This window comes from Ascidia mentula, chromosome 5 (genome assembly GCF_947561715.1).
Source record: "Ascidia mentula chromosome 5, kaAscMent1.1, whole genome shotgun sequence".
In the NCBI taxonomy this organism is placed as follows: Eukaryota; Metazoa; Chordata; class Ascidiacea; order Phlebobranchia; family Ascidiidae; genus Ascidia; species Ascidia mentula.
Window position 1 is genome coordinate 16,650,059 of NC_138570.1, and position 26,226 is coordinate 16,676,284.

At 42.1% G+C, this 26,226-nt stretch overlaps 1 protein-coding gene across 1 annotated transcript; it reads right to left on the reverse strand.

Moving 5' to 3' along the window:
* Positions 1-19: 19 nt before the first annotated feature.
* Positions 20-23,938, reverse strand: LOC145903058 (uncharacterized). Its single transcript, XM_082991145.1, has 9 exons — positions 23,834-23,938; positions 23,378-23,489; positions 22,638-23,173; positions 22,169-22,386; positions 3,794-4,050; positions 2,317-2,553; positions 1,932-2,107; positions 1,362-1,832; positions 20-1,170 (listed from the first exon to the last, which is right to left on the reverse strand). Exons 1-9 carry the CDS (start codon positions 23,936-23,938, stop codon positions 373-375), a joined length of 2,910 nt encoding a protein of 969 aa, XP_082847271.1. The 3' UTR covers positions 20-372.
* Between the last annotated feature and the right edge of the window lie 2,288 nt (positions 23,939-26,226).

The following is a 26,226-nucleotide window of genomic DNA, read 5'->3' on the forward strand; positions in this document are numbered from 1 at the left end:
TCACAAACTTATTAACGCAAGATGTTAAATGGTTTTCTTTTACTGTAACACGTCACAAAAGCAGTGAAAATAACGTTCAAGTCATCCGACCAAACACAAACGAACACATTCAAGTGTGAGCGGAACGGTTAAATAACTTAAACAAAAATAAAACAAAATTAGCCATTCCAAAACAACAACTAGGCAAGCTTTTTTTTCCTGTAACTGCAATTTGTTAAACGCAAAACAACAACAGAACCAAGTAAAAATAATTTGTGTTTAGATGGTTGAACTCAAACGGGTAAAAGCTGTGTTTTAAACGCAATAGTTGATGGGCAAATTAATACAACTCTGCATGATGCCTGGCAGTAAATGTTTCCAGATTTGCCCGTGTTAAAACACAAGTTTTTGCGCCAAACCGGCTCGACTTGACCCGGTCGAAGGCGAATTCACAGAAAACACGGAGAGCTGAGGAGAGGAATAACTCAGAGTTTTGTTCATGGAGGCGGAAGGTTCGGTGTCACGTCTCTTCACCGGTGACTTTTTCACCGAAGGTCGTCTTTTGGCGAAGGAAAAGAGCCTTTTGAGGCTGTTCGATTTTTGCAGGGTTTTGGTTTCAGCCGTTTTGCTGCTTCTGTCGTTCCGCTCCACTGATTCCATGACGCGACACTCAATGTCACTCCGCGGTTGCGATCCGTCACCATAGCGAAATTTAGGAGTAGTGACGTCATTTACAGGTGGCTGCGATGTACTGCGGACGTCATACATGCTTTGAGATGGCAGGCTCGAACGTCGTGGATCACGCCCTCTAGCGGGCGAGGACTTTTTCGACAATCGCCGCAAGAGTGAGTGGCTCTCACGGCGCGGGACACTTTCCACGGTAGGCGAGTAGGTGTATTCTGAAGCAGCGTCAACCACACCGGCTGGAATGCAGCTGTAACTTTTGTTCTTCTCGTCACGGCGTAGCGCATACTCTCCGCGGCTCATTATTTCCTCGACGTCAGGGCTGCTGTTGCTATTGTTGTTGTTGCTGTTCGCATTGCCCACACAGACCTGGATCATCGCCTTCTTCTCTTCGCGTGAGAGTGTTGCCTGTAGTGGTTGGTTTATGGAGTTAACGTTGCTACTGCTTGTGCTGTTCACAAATCTTCGGAAGGCTTTAAATGGTCCCTTCTGTGGTGAGACCGAGGCCTGCAAAAATAAGAGTCGTTAATATTCTTGATCGAATCCAACGAACAGCTTACAAAGTAAATCTGTTGAAATTTATTGGATTTCAATTGAATATTTTTTGAATACACGACAAACGCGTGTACGCTTTTATTTTACTCTGGTGTTTACGATGCATATCACGTAAAACAAGCATTACTTCAAAATCGGCTTACCTTGTCACTGTTTTGCGAATTTGTGCTCAGTCGGCTCCATCTTTTGCTTCCACCCTCAAACGTTCCGGAACTCCGGTTGGTGTCGCTGTTGCCGTCCGAATCCGACTCTCGTGACTTCGGTCGGTCAAAGGTGAAGTAGTTCTCGCCATTTGCTTGCAGTGCAGGAACGCTGCGAAGGTCCTTGCGCGCCCTCAAGGGATCAAACGTAGAGTAGTCGCCAGGCTGGTAGGTGGCGCCCTCGGGGTAGTCGCCTTCGCCTCCAGACAGCGGTCGAGAAATAGACGAGGCTCGTTTTGAAGATTTGCTCCGTCGTCCTAGTGTCCCGTAATGTGTGTGACGCTTGTACACTGATTTTTTCTTGGACGAAGTATTTGGAATGGTTGACACTTCTTCAGTTGCTTCGTTGTTGCTTTCCCCTTGTTGCGGAGTGTGCAAAATGCGCTGGATTCGTTTTCGAGTGTGGAGAATTTTCTGTTAAGAAACGTCATTGTTTAGCCTACTGGGTTACGCACGGATACACACGGAGAAGTTCCGATGACAAAGTCACAGAGGAATGTGCTTAAAACTTACAGCTATGTCAAGGCTTGCATATTTTGGGTTTGGTCTCTCGTCACTGCTTTCGACGCCAGACGAAGACAGGGTTCCACTTGACACCACTGATTCAACTTGGGACGCCCCAGACGATCGTTTCGATAAATTATCCATCTCCGTTTCATCGGTCGTAACCTTCACCTCTGGACATTGATCTAATTAAAAATACTTGTTAGTAAAATGCCGCCGAAACACTAACCTTAAAAAATGTTTGACACAACATGGGATTGCGAAAGGCTTACAGCTGCTGTACGGAAAAACGTATATGAGGTCGTAACACTAAACAGTCCGCAGGTGTTCCCCGTGGACACCAAGGGGAAATCCCCAACGAATAACAGTAACAAATCAATTAAACCACGCGTACCTTGCGTGACGATCTTCTCATCGCACGTGCTCGACGTCGGTGACGCCAGAAAGTCCATTACTTCGTCATAATCGCTGTCATCGAAAACCGAACCCCGCGCGGCGCCCAGCTTGCACTTTTCTAGATCTGCAGCGACGTCGACGACGTCATAATCGCGGGCTTTTATGACGCCATAGCCTTCATCCTCAGAGTCGTTGACACCTTGCTTTGCGTCATCCGGTTTAAAGACTCGCGCGTCTGCATAGAGAAGCGACAAGGTCAGACAAATGATGATCAGTCTTATTTAGTGGGTTGTTAATCCAAGTAGATAACATGCTATGTGAACTCTTTTGACTTAACGCTGCCGTGTTCGTGCCAAAAACTGTAGTTTTTGTTTTACGATGATTCTCATTCAATTTCTTTAACGGTCCAACAATCGTTGTTTAAATTAAACTGTTTCGCCGAAAAAGGATACAAAGTGACTGGTGTTGTAATCATTTTTGTGTTTAGTCACTTCCAAGCAACAGAATCTTGCACGTGTTAAAAATATTTACCCAACATTGCTAAGTATAAATTCTTCTTCTACATCAGTAAAATCACGGGTAACAATGTCCCAGCCAACGTTGTATTTTTTAAATCATAGGAGCCCATGTCGCAATAAGGTCTGAAAACTGACACAGTGCAAAAGAGAACGCATGACTTCGCGGTTTGGTTTTCTATATAAGTGGGTGTGTAGGCTTTGCAAGATGCAAGCGATGCGTTTTTGTCACAAGGCTGAGCTAAGTGATTGGGATTTCCTAACAATTTGGCAACGAGGTTAGCAGGGCCTTTACTCTGTCCCTGTAACTATTTTTAGAACAGCGCGCCATATTACCAGATGAAAAAAAAGATACGACAAAGCAGTTTGAAAGCAAAGATCAGTTCATTGCGCATCATGTTAATTTCGGCGTAAAATTCTCAAAAAACATTTACTAAAGTTGATTACTTGTGCCTAAAACTGCTTTGTCCAGTGCCTCAACAAAATCGATTGCATTTATGGGCGCAGAACTTTACAAAAAAAACACGACATAGCTCGGTTTCCCCATCTCACGTGACATGAATCACAGTGATTTCTATATTTTAGTGAATCAGCCCCCACCTTGATTTCTATAGACGCCACTTCCAGCGCGACGTGCTGTGACTAACCCAACATTGTCCCCACCCTGGGTGACATAACTTCCCCCTACGGGCGACCTAAGTAATTGATACGTAAATACGCCTTTAGATGTTCAAAGAAAACAGCTCTAAGGTTTTACAGTGTCAAAAAAGTAATGACGTCATTCTTCTGTAAGCCTGTGCTTGGTTTTTACGCTTGAAATAAATTTGAAAGTCGAATTACGACGACAGAAGATAGGAGGACGTTTTCGTTTTTACACCCCCTACCAGGGTGGTAACAAAAGCTGTACTTTTAAGCCCCAGCCATTCTAAGTCATTAGCACCACCATCACAAAACGCCCACCTGCGTCATAAACGCCAAGCTCCTTTGTGACGTCATTCGCCGGCGCGTCGAATCGTTCGCGTACAAAGTCGCGCAAGGTTTGGTTCATCATGATGTCACCAACGTGGCTGCTCCTAGCTTCTTCGAGTTGTATCATGTTGTGCGGTTCTTCCAAGTAGCTAGCTCTCTGATATCCAACGTTTATTCCAATTGAGTAACTACCGATGTTGCGGCGCCTACAGCAGGTCGCCGTCCGTCCAAAACTTAACCTTTCGAATCTGTGAAACGAAGAGAAACAAGGTTAAACGCGTCAGCCGAAGTTTGAAGCCTCAATGCCCGCGGTCCTGTCACATTATGCTTCATCCGACTGAGTGCACAATGCAGTGAAGCGACTTTCCGTTAAATCTGCCTCAATCAAACAGGCGTGTGTCAAGCGTGTGTGAACTCGCAAACCCTTCTTCCTCCTTCAGCGCGTTTCAGCACGGATGCTGTTTCGTTTGCGTTCATAGAGGTTCGGGCTAACCCCGACACATCCTTGTTTCCTCGTAAATTCTTGTAACACTTCATTTACACAAAATAGTAACTTGGAATCAACACACACAAAAATCATGGCCAAGTTAATCAAATCACTATGTGGTAAACAACCACCAACATCAGCAAACTGTCGGTCTGTAAATAAACTATGACCGGATATAACCCCTCAAGATTTCAATTCAAGCAGAGCTCCCGTGTTTAGCTAACTCATGTAAGCATAGGCGCATTTTTCTGACTAAAACTTTTCGCGAGAGATTTTTACGCTCTCATTCGGAACTTTCAGAAAAAACTTCCAAATACACAAACCGCTGATTCATTCATATCCTATATTTAATCACACACTGAATTTCTATGTTGAAAATGTAAACTAGTTTAACGAACAAATCTCGAAACCACACATTTTCTCTGGATAAACGCGGCACCTGCTGAAGCGTCCATCACATGAAATGATATCTAAACCCAAGAGAATTGTCCTGGACGTAGCGGTCGCGGTGACTCGAGTAAAAAGAATTCGCCTTTTTCTTTTGGTTCTCGCATCGCCGCGCGTCCTGCGTACGTCACAGCCACGTCCCTTGGCGCGACTACGCAGCTACGTCATTACTTTCTCCTTACCACTCTGCATGGAACGACAGATTGCGAAAAGGCTTCCACGAGTTCATGACGCATCTTACGCAAAATATTTTGAAATGATTTTCAAGATAAGTCGGGGCGCTGGAATTGGCAGGAAACTCCCTAATTGCTGCTGCCAAAGTCATGCTTGTTTTGGCAAAATCAACCACACTAACCCCTCGTGACTTTTAAAGGAAGAATAAAGTTACGAACGAGATGACTCAATGTCTTTCGACAACGCCAGTGTTTTTTTGGGAAACTATTTTTCCTTTTTTACCAATTCTGCATCAAACCATATAACTGAATGACTGGTGGGGTATGAGTTATCTGCAACTACGACTGCACAAGCTTCGTGGAGCTTAAAATCGACACACTGAGTTGTGATTGTGGAGTTCGCAACAAAACACAGATTTGTTCAGTTCACGCCCACCAACTTGTTTTTGCATAAGCGGCAACTTTAACAACTGGGCTCAACAACTGGCGCTACAAGCAGCACTTAAACCCGCTGCCAGTATTAATTATCATGCACAGTTATCTCATAGAAAAAGTAAACGCCAATTCGCGGCAAACGCCAATTTAGCCTCCATTCGCTGGCAACGGCACAAGATTTAATGATCAGGTACCTGGTATTGGGTCGCGCGAGCGATTCGACAGATTATTTTTTGCAAGACCTGGGCTTGCCACGGGCTTCCGCGTATGGACAGAACACAGCAACAAACACAACCTCTTGCAATCCGATTTGCTCCTTGCTTTCCGCGAAACTCGATCGTAAATCATTAGACCTTATGCATACCGACGCACCTGTCATAAAACTTCCCAGTGATAAATGAATACGGTGCTGTGCTCTTGGTTGAGAATATCACAGTTGCTTGTATGGCTTCACAAAATTGTCACATATAGGGCATCACACAATGTCATAACCCACAAAAAACAGTGATCTAATATTCCGTTGATGTCATTTAACCTATCCTGGGGGTTTCAAAAGTAACACAAAGGTCTACTTTCCGAAACTGCGGATCTCCATTACTCAAGCGACCTAAAGGTTGCCACAGCACACATAGAACCCTTCGAAACACGCAACTGTTATCAACAGAAGCACTCTGGTGTGACAGATCGTCCCAGTCCGGCGTAGATTTCGTTACCAGCCCCTGCATGGAACTTCAAACCACTGTGACCAGCATAAACACTGTTGAACAGGTTGCCCAAACAACCGAGCTGTGTTCACATGCAGCCACGCAAAACCTTCCTCTTACAGTACCAGCCATCTTGAGGTAGGATGTGTGTGACAAACCCCGGAATAAAACGAAGACTAAACGTTTAAGACGCAGCAGGATGATGTTCCAAGTGATGAAACGACGCCGCAACACGCCATGCGTGACCATTCACGTGGGAACGTGCGCAACAATACCGATTGTCGAGAACGTGTTTTAATTTTGCTGCCCATCGCGTTTAAGTCTGCGACTGTGATTACCCTCAAAGTCGGCAAAACAGTTGTTTCTTGCCAGCCACAAAACCCACGCGATCATCGGAAGGAAATGGACTTGTTTGTGTTCCATGATGAAGGTGACTAGATAAGGGATTACCCTGCTGGTCATCGCCATCATCAAGGCGCTCGTCACGCGAAGTGGTTGCCACCGTGGGACAATGACAGGGCGTTGGTGTGTGAATGAAAACACGGTGTTTGTGTGCAGTCGGATTTCGGGTCCAAGTCCGAAATTCCGGTGCGGTTTATTTGCAAAACCTCGCACATCCTCTGCGGGAGAACGACTCGTTGGGAAACCCCAGGATATTGTTGCTTATGAAGTGTTGATAGTAAATTTTATGCCCGACCGCACGGCTTTAAGCTGTTCACGAATACTTGATCTCATACCTTGAACCAACAGAAAAAAAGGTATGTTAGGACATATTGCAAGAAATGACAAAAATATGTCAGATAAAACATAGCTGTGTAACAGCTAGTTCAGGACAGAAATGCTTGAGGAAATACTGCTGGAAACTTTCTTCTTGCTCTTGTTGATCCGCAACAAGCTCAACGCAGATCCAAAACCGATAGACGGAAGTTTGCAAGCGTTTTGCATAACAATTTCCTCAAGTTGCATTTTGTATCACACAACAAAGGAGGGGCATTCAAAGGTCGAATTTTGCTGCAGGACTTGCAGTCTTCCATCATATATTGTATCCATATCGAAAACGCTCGCGAATTTATCACAATTTCAAAGCGGGCAGTTTACATTCAAAGATACATGGATTAAGCTCAAACATTGGAAACATTTAGCGTAAAATCAGCACTGGAAATCGTTTCCACGCCTATTTCAAGTGGCAGAAATGCAAGATTGTGGACCCAGTTCACGCTTGACTGGTACGGCGGAAACGATCTCGGCGTTCAAGTCGCAATTTTCGACACGACGCCACTGATTTTGGACTCGATGTGTGGTCCCAATTTCTCGCTCCGCTTGCAAAGGCATGCCAGAACCGGCTCCGCGGTCATTTTCCTGCCCACCGAATAGAAGCGCGCGGTACCAAGAGCCTTTGTACCTTCCGCGTGGAAGTAGCCTCAGGACAGGCAAAATGCGAATTGCGTTCGGCAACCCACAATTTCCGATGCAAGGCTGCAATTACAATGGAACCATATGGCACGGCGCGATCCACAAGATGGCATGTATTTGCATGACAAACCACCAAGTACACACGAAATCACGATGCAAATGCCATGACATTCCCTGGGCAAAATTATTCCAAACGATGTATTGTTGCGCATCTATGCTAATATGGTGAATAATTCTGCACAGGCCGATGACAAGTGTCACCTTAGCTGAGATCTTTGGCCCGTTTGTTTGATTTGCATACATTTATATATAACCAACAGAGTCTGTCATATACTTAGCTACATTTGCATTTATATATGCCCAAGTAAATAAGTAGGTATGAGCAATCGTGCAATCGAAAGGGGCTACACAGCCACGCGTGCCCACATACAAAAACACGATGAACCTTTTTTTATAAAAAATACACACAGGGCATTACCGAATCTCGAAAAGAAGTACCATCGATTTGAGGTCGTTTGATGTTCTACTGATTTTCATCCGAGCGCAATCAGCCTTAACATCGTATCTGTCAGCGCGCGGTCACAATCTGCAACCGAACCTCCCTACTGAGTTTCCAGCTACATGGATCTTCGCTTCGACAACACCTGTTCCATCTGCACCATTGTTTGTGGCAACAAGACACCTCCTTCACTCGCCCGCCACAGTCCACCATTGTTCCAGCCCTTACTAGACAACCGATATGAGCATGGTAATTTCGTTAGTTTGGCAAACGGTATGCGCTGTATTGCCCGCTGCACGAATTATTGGCACTTTCGCAATGTTTTTTTTGTATGACTAAATGCATGTTTTGTAGCATTGGGCGCGCTGCTTACTGCGACTTACGTACATTGCTGTCTGGTTTAAAAATAAATGCAGTTTTAAAGTTCTGCATCGAGGTAATGCCCAGACTGGCAGAATGAAACATTGCACGTCAAGTGCTTTCTATACTTCGAACATGTTCAAAAAGCGCGTTGTGAATTTAATGGGGCTTTCTCATTTTCTACAAGAAGACCTTTCAAATCGCTCACTAACGTGCACAGTTCTGTCAGTATCCAATATAAGATCATTGAAGTGATTACCAAATATAAAATGAAACTTTAAACGATTTGTTTAATTAACTTCAAACAACTTTTAACACCTTGCCCAACCCCTATATCACTACCACGGAAGCTAAAATCACTTCTAATACCTTTCCCCGTGACGCAACACCAACCAATTTTCACGCTAAACTTCACTTCCATCTGGTTTTCGTAATTCCAACCACTTAAACGATTAAAACGTCAAATCAAATGGTAAAATACCCATCGTTAGCAACGCTTTCATAGTCTACAAATTACATTTAAAATACACGTTGCTAGAACGACCACAACCACACAGAAGACTCCGCCTGAGACTCCCAGGCGATCACGAAGTCCAACAGTAGTCACACCCAGTCTTTATCTGCGTTGTCTGCCATCTGGGCGTGGAAAGACCACCTAAAGGCCACAATACGTGAGCAGTTGATTGTCGCGGCGATGATAGTTGCGTCATAGTATTGAAACTTTCTTATCGCTTTGTGTGGAATGAAAGTTCATTGTATATCTCGCCCCTTCGCCAATTGCGTGAGGAAGTTTGCATTTAAAACGCGTGCACATTAGCACGTTCGTCGTATGGTCCGCGGGTATTTCTATTTTATTCGCATTCTATAATGGAATACTATTGGAATGTTGTTAAACAAAAGCGATCAAATCACCTCGCTGTTAATAAGTTTAAATAACGCACATAAAACCAATCCTTTTTTGGCAGCAGAAATAAATTTAAGTGATACCCAGCCAAATATGTTAAGGGAACATTTTCACTGCAAAATAGGAATGACATCAAGCAATTTGCACTTCTAAATTGATCAATTCTTCGAAACACAACGACTACGGACGTTTTACTTGGAATGCAGAGATCAAAACTCAACGCAGTCACGAAAAAATTGACGTGCGTACACATTTGCTGATCATACGCTTTTTGGCAGTCTGCTTAATTATCACGCACACCCAAAATCGCGTGACGTAATATGCTTGTGGTATAAAAGCGCGCGTTTCCTGATTTGTCTTGCCGTCATAAGTCGCGAAACCGGGAAGGCAAGTGCTTTGTTTCAAGCCAAAAGAAGCCTTGACCTGAGACTCACAAACAACTCTGACCGAGGTCACGATGCCTGAATGCGTATGAACCAGCTTGGGGAAGTGACAAACTTTCCGCGATCTTGGAGCTTTGCGTCAACGGCAAAAGGCAAGACGGCATCGTGCCCTGAGTTGACTAACAGTGACCGGTTGTAACACGTCGAGCTTCGCAAACACAATGATAACAGGAACTGGCGTTACGCAACTGGGTGAATCCCAGCAGTTGAAGATTGATTTCTCATCCCTGTGGTTTAAACATTAACACAACGTTGAACCATTTGTACTGACGATTACATTACAAAATGCCCTGTAAATCAACAAGTATACAAAAAAAAGTACAGTTTTCTGAAACTATGTACTTACACCATTATCTATCAAGCAAGAATCCATCATCGCATGGTTCTTTGTTAGCAGAAGAATTTGCCTCGTAAACAAATTAAATTTACGTCTTGTTTTGAACAAGTTTTCGTTAAAGCTTGCAGTGCTAACAACTTTGCCAGTTCCTTATTTTTTATATAAACGGCACAACAATTTAGAATATCAATGAATTTCCCCGCTATGGCAAATGGACCTCTTAACGACCATAAACATAATATACCACCATGGCACACACTCTAAATCGAGCTTTGTAGTGCGTCAGTCGTTGCTCCTGCGCTATATTTTCCGCTACCATTAAAAGTAATTACAGATCGTATCTCAAAAGAATGGTCTGTCTCTTGAAGCATAAACATTGAGCCATAACGCAGCCTTCTAAATATACCGCCCTAATGGCTGTCTTCTCGAATCATTAATAAATGACAACCTGTCTAAAGAGTTTGCAAGGACACAAATCGCCACATCAATGTCACAAGTAGCCTAAGTTGTAAATTTTTACACATGTGAATTGCCCAAGACAAAGTATAATTTATATGTGCTAATTACTAGTGCTTTAACGCTTTAATGTATATCAGTTTCCCTTTATCTCAGCTACAATTGAGACGAACGATATGTATTTTAAGCCTTGTCGAAGACATTCTATTTTTATGGAAATTAAAGACAAATTACATACATGTCTTTATAAGCCAATGAACGGAAAGGCTTTGCTTGCCAATGCCCTTTGGCTTCACCTGCCAATATCTCCGCACAAACCACAAACCGTTTTAGTCTGTCAACATATGCTCCATATCCAATATCAAGGGACGATTGGGCCGCTTGCAAATGCTTAAGACCAAATACTAGCACACACAAACTTTGCCCAATCCGCCAACAGCACCAATTCAGCGGAAACGATCCATCGGTCGGCAAAAGGACAAACCAAGTGAGCGATTTTAAGCGCGACGGACAACAGGACAATCAAAATCTATATATAACTCAATATGGCCAAAAGCTCAGCTGCCACTAGTAGAACGTTGATTGCAATTCGCTGCCACGTCACTGTGACGTAAGCAATAGCGCGCGGAAACGTAACTTCCGTCAACAAATGAGGGGGTGAATATTGAGGTTGCGAAGCGGAAAAAACACGCGTGTCTCATGAAACATCGGCTGGAGCGATTTGAACAACTTCCGAAGAGAAAGTACTTTTTGAGATTCTTTTAACTCGATTGTGTCATTAAAAAAAGCCGTGCAATTGTTGTGGGCGACCTTCAATCGATTACCACTGTTGTTTGTCTCGGTTACACTTTTTTTACGTTGGTGCAAATTAAAGTTTTCGCAAGTCAATTATTGTTCCGCCTATAAAAATTAAACCTGTAGCGATGTAACTAGAATTCACAACTTTTTTGCATACGATGACTGACTTAATCTGGAATTGCCCTAGTATGAAGGATTAATACTACAAAGCCAAAGCTACAACCATACTTATATATGTCTTTATTTTCATAATCTTTTCCACAATACATTTCTGTCTGTGCAACACCAGTTTCCTATGCAGCTAACATTTTGCAAACGGCACGAAAAATTCCATTCTGTATCTCAAGCTCACATCTGCAAACCACACAGAAGTTGACGTTTTTCTGGAAGCTCAACCGGTTTACGAGTGTTATTCCTAGCGTCGGTGCTGAGATCTTATCTTAGGCGTTCGCGAACGGTCTAGCTGTCGTGTATGTATGTACACAGTCCTCCAAAAAGGGCAAACAGTACTGACTGACGCAAAGCCTCAATTGAAATTCTTGGTCGCCTATTTGATACTGTGGAAACCAAAGCCGTGCACTGATTTCAAAGGTGTCTTGTTGGTCGCAAATATGGTGACAACGGTTCAAAGAGGAGGTGTTTAAATCGTTTTTCGATGAAGATCTGTTCGAGCACAACGGTCAACACCAGGAGAACGTATATACAAGAATAGTTTCGCTCAGACATATATATATCGCATAAGCAGCGAATTAAACAAAGGCTTGACTAACTTTTCGGCTTTGTATCAATCCCTGGTTCTGACAGACCACTGTTAAATTCAAAAAGCTTCTTTGTAAAACAAATTTTATCGTCAGGTATGGCAACTGAAGAAAAACCCGTCAGCAAAAAAGAATAGCCCGCGTGTTGTTATAACACAAAAAGTAAGTATGGCGCCAACTGAGTTGAAACAAAAAAGGGTGGGCGAAGTTGAAGAAGAGTTAAATAATTTCCGACTTTAAGCACTCATATCCCAATGCACGGTGGAGACGACATCGCTCGGGGTGACACACAGCAAGTCGTTTCCTGTCCTTAACTTCGCTATTCAGTTAATCGTTTAAGCTCAATTAATGGTCACTAGGACCGTACAAGTCGGTGTACGCTAAATCCTTAAGCGATTCGACCCTTAATTGCCCCTTTGGCAGAGAAAACCACGTTCGGGCCAACGGTGAGAAGCGTGCTTTGTAATTGTGACCGTCAAGTGGCGAAACTAACTCCGTCATTTATTTGGCGCCAGGCTTAGCAACGCCCTTATACGATACAGACCGCTGGTTCCACGAAGATCTCACGATGGGAACGCGCATCTACCCGCACTGGTGGCAATTACACGTAATTGGCGGAGGGCAAACACGAAATCAAAGCATTGCCAGGCGTGAAATGCGATGTTGCAGTTGCGGTACTTGCTCGTTCGCCGCGGAAAGGCCTTTAATCGTCCGCCTGCGCCCACGGTCGGCGCATTGTTCCAGTTGTGTACTCAAGTGGCGGTTGATTGGTTAATAACCAGTTACGCGCCTCGTGTGCTGTTATTGTACCTCTGGCCGATACAAGAGAGTATGTACGTACGACACGTGCGCTGTGACATTGATTGCTCATTACGTGTTGGCAGCTCACCGATCAACAGTCAAACGTCGGGCATAATTCGATGATTATGTTATGTTTCGTTAGTTAGCGGCGAATTTATACTGGTACGCAGCTGCGAAAAGTACCAAATCCAAATCCAGCAGCTGGCCGGGGGACTGTTTTTAACACAATCTTCTCTTTCAAGTTTGCGTCGTTTTCTTTAATATTCTAAAGTTTAGACACTGTGTCTGAGTTTTCATAGTGGTTAATATGACCATATCTCACACCCCTGTCTATTGTCACTGATACTATTACCACATTACTAAGTTTCCTGCAGAGTCAAATCAACTGAACAGATGCATCAGTCACTGCACTAAAAATACCAAAAGCAATGAAGACAGACTTCTTACTTTGACCTGCATAACATGCACACCTGCTAAAGACGAACCTACGTAGCACATAACACCATATAAGGCTTGGGTGTTCGACCCAAACAAGAGCACTTAAAAACCTCAACCACAAAATGGTTTGCTCTGTGTTGTTATACGAACAAAATGTGCCGCTGTCACGATAGCATCGCGGCCAACAATTGAGAGAGAACGCAAACAAACATTTACGACCACCCCCCGTAGATCTCGCTTTCCCGCCGTGGTTTGTCACCCGCCTTTTCTCTGCGCAAACTATTGTAAATCACTTTTTAGCTTTGTTCACAACGGTTCGAATCGAATATATTAAATTTCGACTCTAACCGATGTGAACATAGGAGTTTAAACAGACGAGTGAAAATTTTGATCAGAACAGGAAGCAAACACGCGATGCGATTCGCGACTAACGTAACGCTGTCTTGTTGGTTTGGTCAATATCGACAGTCTGTGCTGTTCTCCCGTTGTAAGTATCCCTTTGCAACGTCTAAGTGGTTTATATAATGTTCATGTAATAGTTGGGTGGAATATTGTGTTCAAAAGGATTTTGGAAAACGCAAAATACAATTCCTCTAGTGCATGAAAATGTGAACGTTTCTTCAGATAATAATTCAACAAAAATAGTGTTTGTCTGTATATACAGTAAAAGACAAGGCAATTAAAACACAAAAAAAACAGCTGTAAAATGTGTCCCATTGCAATCATACAACGGTCACAATAGCCGCAAAAATCAATTCTGTAATCTTAGCCGGCGCCAGCGTGCCACAATAGACAAGTGCACACCGCGCCTAAACCCTATCACACCACTCAATTACCACAATAGCGCGAGCTCACGATCTGCGGGTCTAATAGGCGAATAAATATTATCTTGCTAGTGTTTAATTGCCCTCTTCCTATATATTCAAGCTGGTAGCGAGCGCGTGCGGGTATTTATACATCGAACTCGCCAAACCCTAGATGATTATCTGCTATCAGCATCGCCTGACTATAAGCTCGTAGTTAACACTCTTCATATCGCAAGGTTTCGAAGCCCGAGCTTGACGTAATTTCGACATCTGAATGAAATGAGTGGTTTTAAATATAACGGAGCAACGGAGTTTGACTATTCACCAGGGTTCTTGAATAAGCCACAGCGCCGTGTTTCATTTCATTGATGCTATGCAGATGGTACTGCCGTGTCTGATTACACGTTTTCCCCTTCTTATATGGAAAGCATGAAGCGAAAGCAAACTCGAAACAACCTCGGGGTTTTTGCCATTACGCGTGTTTTATCTGATGTTTTGCGAAGTGCCTGCAACGTGAATCTTTAAAGTGCAGCCGAAGAACCAAAACGACCTATACAGCTATGCACATTTTAGGCATGCCATAAAGTCTTGTTATTTTCGACAAATCCGCGTATTTTGGACGTTTTGGTCACATTATTGCCAAATAAAAACATTTTCTTCACGTAATCCACCTATTCCAGCAACACTTCTTTTGCGTGACACAAGTGACAAACTTTAATTTCAAAATATTAAAATACTTTGCGAGGTCTCCACAGCAGCCAACACCAGCAACATCTCTAATAGTGAGCTGCTGTGAAACATGGCACACAGATTAGCTGTCGGTAAAAACGTATTTTTCTCAACCTCGAAAACAAAAGTGTTTTGATGGATATCGTGGTCATAGACGTTTGCATTATGCAGGGGTCGATGACGAGACTAAACGCATGCAAAATTCATCGTCACCAACACAACGTAAATCATCAACTTTGTAAACAAGTTCCCATTACAACCGTTCAGTCTGCCATCGATTTATTTGCTTTTTTGCTCTGTTTACAAAGGGGTTACGAGGTGGTGTCGCCACTGACGATTTGTTTTGTTATAACATTGCTTTATCCAGTATTCTAGTCCCCATTTACTGAGGTAGACGTAACATAACGCGCTATAAGAATGCTGGTTGATAATGTCCGTATGATAAAATGCCAGAGGTGGTCACACAAACATAATAAATTTCATTTTTGAAACACTGGAAACTAACATTAATTAAAAACTTAAACCTCACTCACCATTAAAACTTTAAAAACACATTTCTACAGTAGATCTCTATCCCTTTCCTTAGTCCTCACATACACCCCGAGCTTTGCCTGGAATTATGAGCCACGCTTATTGAGGTAGACGCAGATACTCCACGATGGTGACACACACACCGCACTCAAGCCCAGCGAACTTAGCCAGTGACAAGAGGCTCTTAGTGAAGTCTTTTGCTAACAATGCGGCAAGCGGTTTCGTTGTCCCCTCGACCTACTTCCGAACTTCGTCGCCCGCCGCCATTCCAGCTCTGTAATCAACGCCGCTCAGCAGGAGAGGGTATGCTGCCACATAATGCGTTGCGTCGACTTACTGGGTCAGGTTGCTTCGTTAGTTTTTAAATGCATTGTTACACTTGGACGTTGTGCACGTGTTCATTGGTAATTGTTGATAAGAATTGCACAACAAAAGGCCACTTTGCTTCTTCCGTTTAGGACTTGACTAAAATTATTTTCATTTCTAAAATTGTTTGCATTACATAATTAAACAAAGAGCAACTTTAAAAAATATATTCACTGCACGCCCAAAAAAACTGGATTTTGACATTATGGACAAGATTTTTGTGCCGTAATAGTATCATAACAGGCACCCTCTATATAGTGGCGGGAGATTTGATGCAAATGATCTCAAATTACGACGTCTAACAAAGTGCTTGTGGTCATTTCTGATCAGCAGTTTCAATTAAATATGACTGATCATACTTGCTCAATTAACATCCGATGAAAGGCGAGCACGTACACATAATCGCCATTCCCACAACAGATACGTGGTGTTGTAAACACACGATTCAAATTAACCGCAGTGGATACGATATGTAGTTTGGCACATGCTATTGAGTAGGTTTTAAAGGTTGAAATAATTGCGAAGTTGTTGATACACAATTACGAACCAGCGTTAAATGACTGCGTATTCGCAACGCTCTTAATTAGCCAGACATCACTCGCAACCTATCATTGTAACTTGTACGCGAAACAGTCGCAACAACAACTGTTTTTTTCTCTTCATTTAGTTACAACAGCTATAAAAACATTGTGACGTAGGTGATAATATTAATACACGCAGTGCAAAGTACACATAATTTGCATATTCACAAAAAGAAGCTCGGCTTTATTAAGGTGAAATCTCCGCACATATCAATGGGGGGTTAATAGGGCAATTAATTATACATATTCCTTGATATTCTTATACTTGCAACCATGACGGAAACATATTTAATTATGATTATGGGTTGGGGTAGGGCACATTTCATATCATAATAATCTTTTAAAGCAGCACTGATGGTGAGAGTTAAATGTTATTGTTGTTGGTACTGTGTGTGTCTTATGATACGATAGTTTCGCACTGGCTGCGTCAACAGGGTGGCTTGATTCTGTCAACAACTGGTGTTTGTTGTCTATTTTTGTAACCGCCATTGTGATGTGCAGTTTTGATTCCATTTACACACTCTATGAACTGCAATTGATCAGAAATCTGTGAAGGCTTGTCAAAACTACTGTTCCTTTGCAGTTTATCGCTGATGTGTCTGCAACTAACTACCATAGCCAACTTCAATAGTTTGTGAAACTAAGTAACGAGTTTTTACTACAAATAACGCTACATAGCAAGAAAATAACCCTTAGTCTCTTGGTATTTTGGTCCAACACCGAAACAACATTGTTTCTTGACCGCAACACTCCAAAATAAGTGGAAGGCGTTCTTGCGCAACAGTATTGCCAGTTTGCCACCAAACACAAGGTGTCCATTACACCAGGAATAACAGGAACTCGATACGACAGACATGCGACGGTTATGTTTCGAAATGCTTTAACCTTTTTATGTGTGTTTATGAATCCTGTGACGACAATACCTTTACATAGGTCACACTTTGTGGGTGTTGCAACATTAAAGATGATATATCATGTATTGTGCTATGTATTGGTTGGTAAATCTTTATCATGTATTTGGTGCCAGAGTAAGATTGTCACGTTATCCTGTCAGTGAAATTGTTACAAATGTCTTTTAGGTTTTGGGGATGAGAATGAGGATGAACACTAACATTAAAAGGAGCAATAGCTTAAGTGAGACATCTTTAAGCTAAAAATTTTGTGTGTATTATAGGCGTCTTTGCCAACGCATCAGCAAAATGTTTTTAAATTGTACTCCACTGTATATAACACTGCCACAATGGCGCCACCCCAAACACACACAAAAAACGCCCAAAAGACATTAGACCTTTGAGTTTCTGCGCCGCACTTTTCCAAATGACGTAATTTTTTCGCCAAAGAAACCCATTATCTAACAAAACTTACACCGTGTAACCGATTCAACCTGTGAGCCATTCCTAACTAATCGTACACCCCCCACTAAACAATGGTCGAGATTTCCGTTAACGAAGTGTTCACGAGAATTAAATCACCACCGTTTACGTTTCCCACCGGTGATGTAATGAATAAAGCGGTCGACTGTAACTCTATCTCCGCCTACAGACCCAAAATCGTGGGATTTGTTCAGCCGAAAACAAATACTACACAAAGGCATTTTTCCGTCGACTTCAGCGCAACCAACTGCGGTTGCTGCGGCCACAAGTTAACTAGCACGGTATGTGCCTTGTTTGCATTGATATTGACCATGTATGGATCCACTTTTTAGAGTTAAACTGACTTTGCTGTTTTTATGGAAGGATAAAAACAGCACAGATGCAAAAAGTCACAATAAGTATTGAGCTGGGATTGCAGTGCTGAAGCCTTACAGGTCGAAACAATGTGCACGGCAGTCTGCAGCCTATTAAAATATAACAATTATTATCCTTTCAAACTTGCGTAACTTGGAGATGAATTATAAATAAAACCGTAATCGTTTCCTGTTATAATATATTTCGTGGTACGAATTTATTTCATGTAATTTTTATATCTAATCACCAACCTACGGCATGGAGTTTTCCACCTGAAGTTGATAAATTCAAGGTGTTTTGGAAAATCTGCAGCGTGACGTGTTTTGACAAATATTTTCACTCGGGGCGTTTCCATAGGACGATACTCGACGTAAAATCCCAAACTGCGTTTTATTGGAGCGTGTACCAGTCGCCTTGAAGCTCGACGGTAAACAAATCGTAAAATCATTTCCAGCGGGATTTCTAAGACACCGCGTTTGCCGCCATCTGTTTGCAACAGGCTTTATTTTTTATGGTTGGTGTTGCGTTTTCGCTTGAACGAGGACGAGAACTTGAAACGCATAATCGCTCGACAATTTTACTCCTATTTCTGTAACATCAAACGAAAACCACCCACAATAAATGCAACGAAATCCAACATAAAACGTTAAACTTGGATGTCAAAAGTATAGTCCGTGGTCAATTTTGTCCCATCTTGTTGAAGCAAATACCAGTGTGGACGTTGGTTAAAGTATTAATTACGTGATTTAGGTATTTTTTGTTGCATTGCTTTCGCGAAAATATTCTTGGTTCTGGTCAGGTGGTACTGTTTGTTATGATATCTGGCATAAAAAAAGTTACTTTTTACACTGTTTCCATCATTGACACGTCACCATCTATTGCCCAATCACTGCTCTACGAGAAGCTGCTGGAGGTTTTGTTTGAAAGCGAATTAACACAACTTGCCAAAATTTATGGACAGACATTTAATCTACCATAGTGTTTATTCTACCCGGTATGGTTGTAGAGCCCCCTCCTACTATCAATATTTAATGACCCAGTGGCGTTCAAATATACTCAACCAGCCGCAACTGCCGGTCAGACAATGAGAAAATCTCCCATCGAAATGTCGGGTGTATAATGTTTTGCGTGACTACGATCTACAAAAATGCAGCAGGCAAAGCCATGACGTAACATCCCACGGCCAATAGGAAAGGTCAAATCGAACACGTGATCTGGTGTAGCGTGCTGTTTGTCAAGACGCACGGGTGAATTACTCGGCGTACCAGACATTCCGTCTGATTTTGAGGTCCAATTTCAAGAAAACGTAGGGTGTTTTGCAGGTTCATTGGCGCGTTAACGGGTGTGGGGAACCAGGCACGCGCTGCCATCAGCATGTAATCACAGTTTCGCAATCTAGTTTTTGCTTGGGGTATGCATGTCAACGTGTCAAAACTTGCCGAATGTCCGAACACATTTTGTCAGAAACGTCACTGTTTTTCCGCGTAAAATTACATTGTGATACAATACGATCGTATTCAGGAGTTAAATGTCTACACCTCGTTTAGGATGAGTTACGTAGAATGCCCAAGCATTTTTTTGTATAAAAACACTTACAAAACGAGTGTCCGGGATATGTTTCATCAATGTAATGGAAAATCGCCATTTTTCTTTGCCCTGATGAAAATCGCCAACAGACATTTTCCATCTCCGCTTGACAACACATTTAGGAAAAAACGTGGCACTCTTTTAACATCTAATTGTTGTAAGAAAGAAAAGCTGTTGAAAAGGTTTCTTTTAAAGTCAGTGGAAATCATCCAAAACGAATTTATTAATGTCTAATCTTGCGGAAAGCGACAATAAGGGGGGGATAAGGAACACACAGGGCGGATCGACATTCTTTCCTCAGGCATTCTTCCGTTACACTTAAATTACAGTACTACGAATTTGACATAAGTTTTTTTGGTAATGATACCACGTGAAGAGTACACGTATAGTTTATTAAGGAATAATACTAATGCACACGTTAGAGCAATTTTAGTTTAAACTTTTTGGAGTGCACAAACAAATGCGATTGCGTTTTGGCCGTGCATGTATTTAGATTGGACTACGACTTGAAGAGCTTAGAAACGACTGACACTATGTAACTCACAAGGTAATCCCAAGTAACTTTTCTCAAAGGATTTTTCTATCCATTGTGTAATATTGATTTTATCCAACCTGTAAGATCGTCTGTCATCGAATCGTAATGCAAAACGAACAGGTTGCGATACAATACTCACGTCCCACCAAATATTTGCTCACTGTTCGTTGTTAAAATTACGTGTCTGTATTGAGGGTCATAAGAGTGTATTCCACACCCTGTCTGAGTTAAGGAAAATTGGTGGGACAGGAAAAACAACTTACTTAAAAAATAAAGCCGAAATGACGTCGAAATTTATCTGGTTCGGGCTTTCCGGTTTTGTCACCGCGATACCAACTTCATTAACGTGGCGAAGAAATCTCATTAACATGGCGCTGTGTCGCAAACTACATCTGCACGTGTAGCTCTGTGCCTAAACATCCGGATTAACAAGCAAACAAAAATCACTTTTCTCTGCAGCTGGAGTGATCCCGTTAGGTCACGTGTTAATGACGTCACACAGTGGCGACCTTCGCGTGCGCAGCGTGTCCGCCTTTCAATTCGAGTGCGTCACCAATATCTGGGCTGGACAATAAAGGCGGTCTCTTTGTCGAACGCATGTTACTTCATGTTATCATAAGTGTTGTAGACAATGGAGGCGGTTGGGTTGGATTAGTGCAAGGAGAACGCGTGTCGCTATAACAAGTGTGGAGTCCACTGGCGCTGCGACTTTCCATGCAATTGTTTTAAATTGATAAAGTTTTGCGCGTAACGTGCACAAGGGAAGTATGTGGTGCTTCAACTTGGACTAATGGACTCACAAATTTTGCCCAATACAAAATCAAGCATTATAATGTGTTTTTGATAATCACCGTATTTTACCAATAAACCTCTTTCTACTTACATACAAAGGAGAAGCAAATGCCATCGCTCAAAACAGGATTCCACAATCAACAGCATATATTTTATAACGTCCATCAAACTTCAGACCGAATCCCCACATCCCAAATACATTCATAATTTCTTTCCCACCAAAATGTCAATGTATTCAAGTTGTCATAACACAGGACAAAAGCCCAATACCGCGTCCCGGGCGCCACAAAACAAGTCGTTGGTGCCACATGAAAGCCACGTGCGCTTGAATAACAACACGCCGGGCATTTTGTAGCGAACATTCCTTCGCGCGAACGCTTGTTGTTTATGCAAAGCTCTAGTGTGCACTCTAAGCACGGGCGGAATTTTATGTTCACGCGCCATTTGTGTTCAAGCAAGGAACGGTACTTGTTTGGTTGCGCATACTGTGATCATCCGCTCGGCTTAAATCAACGCATTTTGGTGCCGAGGCCGCGTTTGTTGACGTGTTTATGGTCAACCACTTCTTGAGGCGAGTCTTTCCTGTGGGCCAGAGGAGGCTACAGAGAACGTGTTGAAATGAAATTACCGGAGGTTTTTCAATTTTATTGGTCTGGAAAGTTCTTGTTTTGATGTGGGTGGTCACTGGACAGTCACGAAGCCAAAGTTAATAAGCCATAAAGTAGATCCAACTGATCGCAGGTATTTAAAATATGTTTAGCAGGTTTAGCGAACAATGGTCAGCAAACTAATACCAGGTTTCCCTGTAGGTCGCAAAATAACTCGAAACCTTACTTGAATTTGGAGAAATATACTTCCCCCTTTTTAATGCCGCACCGGGATTCGAACCCACGAACACACGAAAAGAGTTTTTCTACTTGGCATGTGGGTCAAGCGGTTAGACCGATGTTGACATTCGCATTTCAGCGCAGGTGCGCCACCACGCGAGTATGTGCTTTTCAACTCAGAGGTACCGTCGGTCATTACGTAGGAAATTAAATACGTTTCCTATCGCCACAAAACAATGTCAACTTTCTCAATTATTATTTTTATTACTCACACTGTGTTTAAATAAAAAGTCATTTTTTAGAAATCAAATGAATGTTCCTGATCAGTGAAATTCTTTTTAGAACCGAAGCGATAAAAACACTACAATCACCAACCACACGTAAAACCTTACGCTAAAACACAACGCACCAAAGAAACAACCAGACATTTACCTTTTGGACAGAAATCCCCGTCTCATTTCCCCGCTTCTGGAACATCGTTTTGGGCCGACAACGAACGGGAAAAGGATCGGAGCCATGCTGGTTGCCACGGCAACTGTGTAGAGGCACTGGTGACTGTGAAACTCCAACGACACCGCCATCCATTTCAGCAAGGTTACTGTGATAAGGGTGGGACGAACCACCGTTGCCAACCACGACTCCAATGGGACCTGCAGCGACACCAAGCGATGGAAGTGTATTATATATGTTTTAGTTTGTGACTTGATGTTAATGAAGTCACAATAACATTTATAGGTTAGAAACAAGGATTTTATGATAATAAATTATGTTATGTTTAGGCTTGTTCCACGAAGATACTCTATTTTCTGACCAATTGGCGTGTTGCTACCATGCGAGCGTTTAGCAAAAACACGCAAACATATAAACATGATTTTGTTGGATGCGATATTACGCAACCTACCATCCTGGCCTTTGCAACCTTTCTAAGCCGCACGTATTCCTTTAGTGACAGCACGTAACCATAGAAACATGACAAGGACATGATGACGTAAGTGATGAGTAATTTTGCGGAAGGCCACGCTATCCAACACACGACTGGAACGGATTCGGCGTCCAGTTTTTCCAAGTATTTGATCAGCAGAATTCGTTCGTATAATCCCACTGTCGTGCCGCTTTCTTTAGAAATCAAATCCAACTGGTCTTGTATTTCGGACTTGAGTCGGTTATTTTTCGGCATCATCTTTGAGGCTATTATCGGCTCCAGTGACAACAGTGGGTCTTTTACAGTGTCCTGGTAGATTGCTGTGACGGGAAAGATCTGTGGGTTGGTCGATTTGGGGTTTACGGCCAACATTTCTGTGAATGTGGAGTAATTGTGACCGAAGTTCAAGGTGCTGTTTGTAGAGGTGGGAAAGTTGTCATGGATTTTTGCGCCCTGGATCTCAACCAACTCATGCATTGACGCAAACATCGTTGCCACGATCGGTGCCAGGAGTACTACAAAATTGTTAGGAACGAAATTCAGGTATTGAGATAAGAGTGTAAGTTTTGTCCCTCATCCTATTGACCAGGGCTCTTACAAAAAATATTCTCTTTTGCAATGCTTAAGTTGGTTGGTTTATATGATTTTTTATGTATAAATACCTCTTGCGCTTAAAAAGTTGCTAGGTTAAAGATTGATTGTAATAAAGAAACACTTACCAACAGCGCTCGATGCTAAAACCAGTTTTGATAACTTGGAGCATTTCCTGTGAAGATGCATGTTGCAAATCGCCTCCGCTATAAGACTTTGAATCTCAAACACCATCACAACCTGTTAAAAATCATCGGTCTCTAATTGATACTGACCAAGTAGTCTGTATGCTTGTTTTTTTTTAAAAAACAGCTTGTTTGTCGTAAAGAGTCAATTAATTTATTGCAACTTTTCCTGACTTGCAGGCAGAACTATAGCTTCACTGCCTCCAATACTTCTGTGTCGCATAATTTTGTGGTCTATTTTTCGCAAAGTCGTGAAATTAATACCAACAAAAGCTTTGCACATGTATTTCTAAAATAATTAGTTATGGCTCGAAACTGAGCAATGTTGGTGGAAAAGAATTAGTGATTTTAATTCGGTGATTTCCGATCAAGAAACAATGCAAAATCACAACAACTTACCTCAAGTAGGGTTTCAAACAAAGGTTGGAAGATATTATGTCGCCTGGAACACGTGATTTTAAGAGCTAATAGGACCATTGTCGACGTCACAAAAGAAATACACATCACGTGGTGGGCAACACGAAGCCATTTCACGCATGAGTGAGTCTGGAACAAAAGTAAAATATTTTCCCCAGGTGTTTTAGATTTTTAGGATCGTATCCATGTTTCTTTGTGGCAAACAATACCTGGTGAAAAATGCGGTTTTGTCTTCTCGTGCGAAACCACGTGACCGATTGAATGACCAATAAGAGCGAGGAGGTGATCGCACAAGCGTAAAACCAAGCTGGGACAACTTCCATTTTCTGTTATTCTTATCGCTCATTTGCATGTAGTTGTTCAAATCAAATATACTCAGCTTTTCGCCTCAACACGTTTTCTTACGATGTTCTTAGATTCCTACAATACCGGGAAGTAAATTAAGGTTTAGTAAATGGACGCCATGTGTTTCGAAAGGAATATCTCTTTCTCTTTAATCCCCGGATTAGTCGTAAGCTTCTCTAGAAAATTTAACGATCTCGTACATCGGCATTTCTGATTAATTGTAGGTATTAAACTGGATAGTTTTTTTTATGTTGGAATATTGATAAACTTTCCTTCGTAAATCATTTAACAAAAATACACTCCTAACAAAGAGCCATAGTTTGACATTTTCTGTTTTTTTTTAATGAAAAAGAATAAGACATATTTCAAAGGAATGTTACTTCCATCATTTGCAACAACTCTTTGAACCACACATTTCAGGGGTTTTTCGCAGTCACTTTCACATACAATCTAAATATCCGACCACCAAACTTCTACGCCACGAACACCACAAACTCATCACAACAAATTGGAACAATCTGTTTTCCCTGCCAAGCTATAGCATGTGGCATTGCTGCTACTTAAAAAAAAACGACCGCAAGGACTACATTCGTTAATGTTAGTTGATCCATGGCAGCACAAACCGCGTTCACACAAGCTCATCGTATCCCCAAGGATCTTTGTCAGTTCACGTTCGGGTCGCAATCATCTTGCAACAATGGTATTCGGTTTTGAGTTCAAAGTGCAACCCACATACGGACGAGGACGAGGTCGATAAAACTGTGCGTAACGAGCCCAAATCTTTTTGTTTCATTTCCTGTATTCGGTCGTTGTCGGCGCACTTGCTCAGTTCCAGGGCAAATTTAATAAGTTCTTCAGTAAGGACCTTTTGAGCTTTCAACCATTTTATTCGCATGTTGTAAAAATGTCCCCAATGTTTATATTTCTGTTCTGACGTAATGTTCAAATGTATAATGCCACTTAAAGTATGCATCTTCCTAGAAAATACATAACAGCGCAATCTGTTGCACTTAAAAGATACATTAACAACTTCTGATTTTAACTGTTCAGCGTTTTAACTTTTTCTATCTTCCTGCAGGCAAAGTCTACCCCTGTGACACCGCGCTTGTTGAGGCATTTTGGCTGCCGAAGACTTCGTGATTGCATCGGATCTGCTTGAGTTGCAATTAGTTTATGTTATTGCCATGAATAATTTAGCTTTCCTACTCCTGAGCCGGCGTTCCTTAGCCTGTACTTACGCTCTGGAACTACATGTTCCGCGCGTAAACCAAATCTTTCAGGGACTGCGGACACAGCAGCAATGAAATTAGCGGCAACGAACCAAAATACAACAGGGAGAACTAATCCAGAATCGGACTTGGAAATATTTGGGTAAGAAATACATGAAGAAATCCGCATCAGTTTAAAAGTTTTGTAGCAATTAATATTATTTGTTCACTTTTTTTTTGTTCACAGTAAACTTACTTGCTCACTTGAGCCCATGGTTGAAAGTGACATGTAATCAAAACCATCGGAAATATTATCTGTTTATCCAACACACAAACGAACATAAGCGTATCGTAATAATCTGCACCTTATCAGTTAAAATTCTCAACTAAACCACACAAACGTTAAAATTCTCAACTAAACCACACAAACGCTTGACTTCTCAACATCTTAACCCTGGCGCAATGCAACAAATCGCTGACAACAGTGAGAGATAAATCTCAATCGACGCACGACGCCCGTGACACAGCATGGACTCATTGACAAAACCGCTGATGGTTTTTTTCGGGAGAGCAGAGAGGGACAAATCTCCAAAGCGAATTAATGCGAAGAAATAGGATCCTTGTGACCTATGACGCATTAAATCCGTATGGCATAATGGATGACCCGTCAAGTACGCCATATGTCGAACTCCAGTCGCAAAGCTGCCGCCCTTAAATATCTTCCATTATTTTCCTTCTGCTGTTTGGAGTTTATTTAGGTGCCTTATAAATGAATGATGGATATGTTGTCAAAGAATGAAAAATTAACAAAAATTGTTTTTG